Here is an 8,687-nt window from a genome sequence, read left to right as displayed (position 1 = left end):
CTTCTAATTGTATTGTTAGAATTGGCCTTAACAAGGCATACTTCAGGGAAGGTAATTCACTAAACAGTAATCTCGGGGGCAAGAAACACTGATTATTTTCAAAAGATTTATCTTTCAAAATATGTACTCTTGCCCAAATATAAGGAGGTACCTGAATTTGCACAGAGCACACATTCCAATGAAAATAATGCAGTGAAGACTGACATGCTACAGTCTACCCAGCATCTCCATCAAATGAAGTGTATAAAAATGTAGCCGTGCCCAGAACTTATTTTCTGATTCAGGCTGAAAGGTTTTTTTTAGAACTAAAATACTTGCAAACTTTAATTCCTCTTTTTGTAGATTACAAGATGGTCCTGGCTTTTGGGGTCACTTATGAACATTCTTACATAATACATAAAACAACCTGGTTTCTCAATAACCAAAATAAGTCATTTATTAATAATTTAAGTTCTTACATACTGAGAATAACATCTCGACTTCATACTAACAAATTTGAGACTTTCTCTTACTGACAATCATGTGCAGGATCTTCTTGCATTTACACAGGTACACAATATTCACACACCCTTCGTTTTCTACAAAAATAAATGCGAGATATTGCATTTGAGGTGAAGCTCCCTGAAGTATTTGTAATGCACTGTTTAGCATTTATCATATATATCCTTCACTTTGAAGAAATGATTTTCCATTTTTAAAATATGCAACAGGGATTATTTATAAAGGCTCCTACCCCCAAAAATCATGAGACCAGTTTCACCACACACACACACACACACCAAAATAAAAATTATGTAACTATAAAACAGACTATTCATTCACAAAATTGAATAAACAAACCCAAAGGGATCAGCGTTCATTTATAACCAAGAAAGTTTGCCTAATTCTATAATAAAATTAAGCATGCTGCAGATGATGTGTCATTTGTGCTCCAAAAAGAACTTATCACTGGAGAATGCAAAGAATACATTTCAAGCATTCCTCTTGCAACTTTCACGTCATTCATCTGAGATTAAAAACATTTACATTGATCAAGCTGAGTATACCAAAGGTCTTTGCAAACAGATATTCCAAAATACATTAAACTGAAATCGCTCTTTGGCTCCCCTAAATCAGTATTAATAATTTTTAAAAATCAAGTCTTCACTGAAGACAACGTATATTATAAATGCACATAATACATTTCTCCCAGTGTCACACACATGGATGTGTACTTATAGTGTTCATTCTTGCTCATCTTTGTTTGGAAACCCTAAATTTTAAGTCACTGCTTAAGTGTCTATTGTGCATGGAGTACAATATACTGTCCCACTTGAAGTGGTATCTGTCTTTTTTCCTGCTGGGAAAACCCAGCAAAATCCCTCATTTTCCAACAGCAGATTCCAAATGTTGTAACCTTTATTGTGTTGAATCAGAGACAGCTACTGCCCAAAACCAGGGCTCACAAAAGAATTGCAGTTCTCCTTAGCTGTCAAGAGAGCAGCATTGTGGAATGCTCACAATACCCAATTTTGGAAGAATTGATGATCACGTTGGCCCTCACGTAGATTGCAAAGAGTCCACCTGGAAGACGTTTTGATTGGAAGGAGTGGTAAAATATAGTTGCTGGGTGGGCATGCGATTATCACAGGGGCTATTCAGCCCCAGAGTCCTTTCAAAGTCTAGCAACTGTCCCATGAAATTAAAGTTGGGGGAGATATTAGATTTCTTCATTTTGACAATATCATAAGCATCATTCATGGATAAGTTGAGTTTTTGCATAAGATATGCAACTGTCACGGTGACCGAGCGACTGATCCCTGCCAGGCAGTGCACAAGTACTCCACAATTTTTCCCACGAGCTTCATCTGTTGGAAAAAAAAGAGAGACAAGAGACTATTAAGTCATATATTTCTTTCCTGTTTCAGATAACGTGAGTACCTGATGTGAGATGAAACATCAGTGAATTGCTGCTGTAATTTATTAAAAACCTACTGTACCTTCTCATGCCCAGATTTGAATAATATTTTAATACTTGGGTTTTCCTTTCCCAAAAAACCAAATACATCAAGGAAATAAGGTATTTCAAACTCAGGTCGTTCTATCCATATACAGCATAAATATTCTCTGGTGTTAAATGCAAGTGGTGAAATTACATGGTGCCATCTTTACTGGGCTGCATCACTCAACCTATATGCACACAACTAAAATGTGCATTACTCTGTGCATAGACTGAACTGCTTTCTTGCAATGAAAGGGTATTATGCACTGTTCTGCACATAAAAAAGTAGTTGTGATCTATTTTTGCCTAAATGTCTGATCTACCCATCTTTTAAAACCAAGTTTTAATTAAAGAATATCTTTTAACTTTTTGGAATAATCCCAATAACTGTTCATCTGAAATAGAAAGGTCCTGGTAATTTGGTTGGTTATATTTACTGGCTGCCAGCAAGAATTCTTTGTAAAATCACATTCTAGATAGAATTGGAAAGAAGTATTTTATAGAAATCATTTGTTGTAAAAACTTGGTCAGACACAGAAGTTTAAGATCGCATTTGGCTGATAAAATAAAGCATTTTTTCAAGAGGAAGGAAGAAAAGAATCCTCCTCCAAACGCTTATGTATTTTATTTGGGTTTGTTTTCAAAGGTCTGTTAAATGGTTTTACAAGGGTAGTGCACTGCAGCTAAACAAGGAAAGTATTCAGCTGTTGTTTTTTTTTTAAAAAGGGGGGGAGACCCAGAAGTCACAGGGGACAGCCCATTAAGAGAAACAGGATGTCAACATGGCTAGAAAATGGATTCCTTTGTCATAAGAAATACATTATAATGCCTGGAGATTTGCAGCTACCATCCCACAAATTCTTCTTACTGAGCTCAATTTACCAATATTGTGCTTATTACTACTACAGTTCCATCAGATTACAGTACAGTATTCATTGACAAACAAGGGCAAAATGGAAAAAGAAGTCCAGCATAATTGGATCATTTCGCAGAGAGTAGAGAGAGAAAAAAACAAGTGTTTGTGTCTAGTGCCACTTGAGAGTATATCTGATGTGTTTAAGAGCTGGTATTCCCAAGAAAAGGCATGTTTGAACATATTTTAAGAAATTCGCTAAACCAGGATTGCTTAACCAATGTCCTACAGATACTACATCCATGATGGGGCAGATCCAAATTATAGTGATTATTTGAATTGAGAGTGATTTCATGATAAAAAGGCATGCCATAAGCATGCAACATAACCTATTCATGCTGACTCTTGTTTACTAAATTACTAAATTTTGAATTTGATCAGATTCACTTCAATCAGAAGCCATCAAGAAGTTTTGAAACTGTAACATTTGATGGCATATATTTCTAAGATAATATACAGACAAAAATATTTGGTCTAATGAAAGTAATCAATAAAGCTAAATTAAGATTAAAAAGTATAACTGCCTGGACTATTTCTATTTTCTGGTACAATTCTACCTCAAACTATTGCTTATTTAAAAACAAAAAGCACAAAATGCAGTGAACATGGAAATCATTCTTCATAAAAAGCATTTATTAAAAACCAAAATTGTAACAGCAAAAATAAAGACCCCTCCACCCTAGGATATCTCTTTTCCTTATCCATTTTCACAACAAGATCAATAACTAAAATATCAACTGTACACTGTAAATTGAAATTATGCCAGCAGAAATGGATAAAGCTAAAGACATCTCTTGTGATCTGAAAAATGTGTGAAAAAATGCATTATGAAGTTGTCTTTGGAGAAGACTTGCTGCTAGCAACATCTATGCTATCAAAGACAGGAACTAATTTTTCAACCTTACCTATAAAAGAGATTGCTTCAGGAAAGAATTGGGATAGGTTTTGGCTCCAATGATCAGAGATAGGGATCTGCTTGTACTTAAACTCCCCAGCATTTTCGAAGAGATTGGGCAGGTTGGGGGTGACATTCAGTATGTATTTAATGCCAAACTCTTCGAGAACATCCAGGTTAGTAGAGTCCTTGGCGCAGCCCAAGTAGAGGTATGGCAAGATTTCCACAGGGAAGGAAGGCTGGTTGTTAGACAAAGGGCTGCCATCAGAGTCGGTGGCACTGTTAGGATCTCGGTCAATATCGGATTCCACATCTGAAGATGAGTCAGAGCTGATTCGGAGACCGCCCAACCCCAAGACTGGCAAAGGCGGAGAATTGCTGCTACAAGAACTGTCTAGATTAGTTTCACAGTGCAAGGCATACTCTGCCTGGAACCTGCAGAAACCCCCTGGGAAGAAAAGAAAAAGAAAGGGTTGGAATTAAAGAGAGTTCCCTTTAGAGCTCCTATAAACTGCTAGAGCCAGACGTCCCGGGACACTTTATGGTTTAAAAACATTAGAAAACTGAAAAGGGACTGATGCAGCTGTAAAAAAAACAAGCAAACCCAGGAGATATTAGTGAAGAAAATTGAAATATTTCTCTTCTGTGGAGTTTAGTGGAATAAAACTAAACATAAACATAGCTATAGTGTCCCTTAGTAAAATGAAATCTATGTAACTGGATTTAGGCCATCCACCATTACAGTTGATCCAACAGCCGCAGCACATCAACTATTAATCAGACCTTTAAAGCATACATAGTAAATTTCCAATCGCTTAAACATTCAGATGCTTTTATCTGAGCCCTCACATATGCCTCCAGTGTTAAGCAGGCAGCTCAAGGTGCTAAAAAATTCAAACCCTACCCTTCCCTTTGGCTTCAGCTCCCCCACATCTTGATAACCTTCAAATAGCAAAGCTTATGCCACTCCAACCAGCAGGAACAGTAGCATGCAGAGGGATCAAGAACTGTAGTTCATCACTGATCCGGAAACTGGATTACATGATCTGTAAAGTACCTCTTTGGGTGGTATCGGGTTAGGGATGCCAGAGCTACCCACTGGCTTTTCAACCAAAGATGCAGTAGAACAATTGGCTGTTCCTTAAGGGCATCCTTTGCTTGAAAAGATTTCCTTACCCCTACAGAGCCTCTATACAGTATCCTTAATTGAAACAGCAGGATGCTCCTTTGAAATAATATTTTCGGTGAAGAAGGGTATTAATGGCTTAGGGAAGAGGAATTTTAGGAAGCAATGCATATTATTCTTCTGAAGAGCTAAGCTTGATTTGACAACCTCGGAGCCCAGACTATTCCTGGGGAAGGAAGCTGAAAATGCTGCTTGAGGATTCCCCTCCTCTCCGCCCAGAGCGGGCTCTTTCTCTTTGGAAGGGGCAGGCACAAGGCGTTTGACGCCAGAGGCAGGCACTTGCTACGTCGTTTTTCTGGAATCGGGATTTTCCCTACGAAGGGAATCCTTAACAAAGAGGAGAGTTCCTTTTACTAGAAGGGGGCACGTTCCGTTCATCCACCGGACTCCAGAGGCGGGGAGTTTGCTTCCAAGCCAGCCCAAGAACTAGTTCAAAGGATTGAAAACATGGGAAGGGGGAGGGGAGGGTTTGCAGCCTGGAGCCTACAAGAGGTTTTAATCTCTTTACAACTCCAGGGCCATCTGGCAGCTCTGCGCTTCGGGCCACGCAGGGCAAAGGCGCCGGGCGGCCAGATGCCGGGGGCTGGTGCTAAAAGGAATAAGGGCAAAAACGAATGGGGGGGCGGGGGAGGGAGAGACGCCGCGGATCTGGGTGCAAAAGGCAAAAAAAAAAAAAAACCCGCGGGAGAAAAGCGGAGCCGACCTGGTTAACCCCTCACCTTCCAGGTAGAAGGCCTTACAGCCGTCGTCTTTCAGACGCTTGAGGAGCAGCCCCAGCACCGAGTCGCCCACCGTGTTCTCGTTCCAGTCGCTGCTGTTCTCGTCGTAGAGGACCACGGTGTCGGTTCCGCAGCGGCGGGCGAACTTTTCGCGCTCCTCCTCGCCCCGGGCGAAGAGAGCGCGCAGCGGCAGGTTGCCCTTCTGCAGCCGGCGCAGCATAATCCCCGGCAGGGCCACGTTGATGGCCGACTCGATGTGCGAGGACTCGTAGAGCTCCTGCGGGCGACAGTCCATCAGCAGCAGCCGCTCGTTGCCCAGCTCCAGCTGCTCGTTTAGCCACGCCACCGTCTTGCAGATCGCCATGTCCGACGCGAGAGAGGCTACCGGCGAGCGAAGCGTATCTAGCATGAGGAAGGACTCGGGCGGGCCAGGCTGGGGGGGCCGCTCCGCAAAGCGCCCCTATCCAGAGAGCCACGGCGACCGGCGGGATGGAGCCCGGGAGGGGGGGAGGGCGCCCGTTGCTCGCCTTTTCCGCCTTAGCCTCCGGGTGAAGGGAGTCGGCTAACCCGTCTCTCCGCGGCGCTGTGCGCGTTGCAAGCCGAAGTGCTGCTCTCGTCTTGGGAGAGCTGCTTTCTCTGGAGCGTTGCCGGGGACTCCCTTAGTTTAGATACGTTAGCATCGCTCTTTAGTTCCTGCAATTACAAGTACATGTGTAGAAGCGCTTTTTTTTCTCCTCTTTTGCACAGCACAAGTAAATGCATTAAAGGTAGGTAGAGCGATTTAACTAGACCCGGGGCAGTTACTGCTCTATCTACCGCTCCCGTATGCAGCTTTTCATGGCCTGGGCTCCTATTTCTTTTCTCCTCTCCTGCTTCTTCTCCTTCTCTTTCTTTCTTTGCCTCCTATTTTGCTTGCTTGCTTGCTTGCTTTCAAGTCCTCTTGTGATCAATGTCCCTTTTAATCAACCCTGCACACTATCGCCCCTCTTTCAGCGCCAGGCAGTTCCTCAATGGATACAAACATGGAACGTCTCAATGGATACATTCTCTCGCTCGGCCAATCAGCGCTTGCGGAAGGGGCGGTTGCCGTGGAAACGGGCCGGCTGGAACAGGTTGTGTTGATGAATTGTTAATGAGTTTGTCATTCACAAAAACGGAAAGGAATTTCCGCTCCGGATAAGCCGAGTGCAAACAAGCAGCAACAGCAGCTCAGCGGGAGGAAGGAAGAAAGGTGCGGGGGGGGGAGGGCGGGAGAGGGGAAGGCACAGCCACTAGAGTCGCGCGTCTGGGGCTCGAGTTTCCTTCTGTTGAAGCTCCAGCAGAGCAGCCCAGCGATTATACAACAAATGGTCCAATTAAAGGAAGAACAAAAGGGCTCTCCATGTTTTCCCTACATAAACGCGCTTGTTAAGGGCACTTCACAGCCGGGTGTTTCATTCTGCAACTCAAGTTGCATTGATCGTGGATCCCCTTCCTCTTTAAAATATTTTTTTCCGGTGTTCCTCCCCCCCCCCTCCTTCTCTCTTTCCTTCCTTGTGCCTTTTTTTTTTTTTTTTAATAGGATCCCCGGTAGCTTTCTTTTGAACCTTCCATAGGCGAACCCCTTGAAAAAAAATCGCTTTTCCCCCTCCCCCCCCCACTCCTTAAGAAACCCAACCAGCACACTTCCGGCTGCTTCCCAACGAGCCAAAGCATCTGAAAGAATTAATAGCACCGCTGACCTGAAAAAGGGAAAGTGCGCTGCTGCTCCTTATTCTGTCCTCCGGGCAAGCATATTAATTGTTGCAGAAGGGACTGGCTTGTCATTACAGCCAAGCGTGGGCCGGAGTTAAATGTGTAGCGTAAAAGAGAAAGTCGTTTGGCATTTCCTAGGATGGCTGCTGGCGCTGTATTGTCCATTGTTCCCATAGTCTGAAATCTTATGGGAGATTTCCCTGCTCGGACGCGCGCTTTCCTTGCAGTTCTTGGCTTGAAAGGGGTAATTCCCACGCATTAACCTCTCCCTTTACTGCCAGATGCCCGGTTCATTATTCGAAAAGCCATTAAGGACAAGGAAGTTAGTTCGGCAGTCAACGGGCATAGGCGGTAAGAGAATAACCCGCGTTAAAATCCTGCCCCATCCGCTGTGGCTTCGATTGGCAGTCAGAGGCCAAACTTAGTGCGTGTAACAAGTGTTTACTCGAAAGTAAGTCTCGCTGCATTGGTAGGCCGGCTTTCAAGGCGCCCCTCCCTCCCAAAGTAGGAGCATCTATGAAATAGCTGATTTGTAAGGTGGCGACGAGGATGTAAAGTTCTTCAAAAAGTTTGGGCATTAGGTTGGTACCACGTAAAGTCTGCGGAAAGAATGCAAAGCTTTCCCCCTGCAATCTGATCATGAAATCAGCTTGTTGCAAAATTATCGAGGCTAGGGGTGGGAAAGATGGGAACAGTAGTGTAATCTAGAAGGGTTTTTGCAGCCAGACCCTGAGATACAACATCGGAAAGAAAGTTTGTGCGGAGGGGAGGAACAGAGAACCAACAGTGACAATCCTAGCTTTAAGCATTGAAAGCCAATACCCTCCACAGAATTCCCAAATTCACTTGTCCCTGTTTATAAATTAGCTCTGGCTCTGTCCTTCCCTCTAAGAAGGAAACTCCTTATTGTGTGAGTGTGTGGTGGAGGGGAGACACAAGGCTCTTGTATGATCCCCAGATTGCTGTTAATACTTCTACCCTAAAAAACAAATCCAGAATCTTGCATTATCTGTGTCCAAATCCCTCTATCTATAACATTTTCAAATTGGTTAGCATTTGACAATTTAAAAAGACATTTTTAAAGATGATGTCTGAAGACTTTTTTTTTTTTTTTTTGCAAATTCATTTCACTTGTATCTATTTTGATACAGCATTAGGTAAACAATCCCAGTAAGTGGCAGCCCTTTGTCGGTCTCAGCTGATAAGTCTGGTGGGACCTGGTTGACACTTGATGAGAGACCAAGAGGAACTAATGTAGA

General features: G+C 43.0%; 1 protein-coding gene across 1 annotated transcript; it reads right to left on the bottom strand.

The window, feature by feature from the left end:
* Positions 1-410: 410 nt before the first annotated feature.
* Positions 411-7,528, bottom strand: DUSP6 (dual specificity phosphatase 6). Its single transcript, XM_034402689.3, has 3 exons — positions 5,695-7,528; positions 3,800-4,237; positions 411-1,847 (listed from the first exon to the last, which is right to left on the bottom strand). Exons 1-3 carry the CDS (start codon positions 6,101-6,103, stop codon positions 1,540-1,542), a joined length of 1,155 nt encoding a protein of 384 aa, XP_034258580.1. The 5' UTR covers positions 6,104-7,528; the 3' UTR covers positions 411-1,539.
* Positions 7,529-8,687: the final 1,159 nt, after the last annotated feature.

The sequence above is a fragment of the Pantherophis guttatus genome, chromosome 7, assembly GCF_059756535.1.
Source record: "Pantherophis guttatus breed Tessera chromosome 7, ASM5975653v1, whole genome shotgun sequence".
NCBI lineage: Eukaryota > Metazoa > Chordata > Lepidosauria > Squamata > Colubridae > Pantherophis > Pantherophis guttatus.
Note: the sequence above shows the minus strand (reverse complement) of the source record. Positions and strands in the feature narration are given on the sequence as shown.

What these genes read in the sequence shown, in the direction of transcription:
- DUSP6 (XM_034402689.3), bottom strand. Translation starts at nt 6,103, where the DNA reads ATGCTAGATACGCTTCGCTCGCCGGTAGCCTCTCTCGCGTCGGACATG. An exon ending in TAAGGCCTTCTACCTGGAAG is followed by an intron (nt 4,238 to 5,694) that starts GTGAGGGGTTAA and finishes TTTTCTTCCCAG; the next exon opens with GGGGTTTCTGCAGGTTCCAG. An exon ending in TGAAGCAATCTCTTTTATAG is followed by an intron (nt 1,848 to 3,799) that starts GTAAGGTTGAAA and finishes TTTTTCCAACAG; the next exon opens with ATGAAGCTCGTGGGAAAAAT.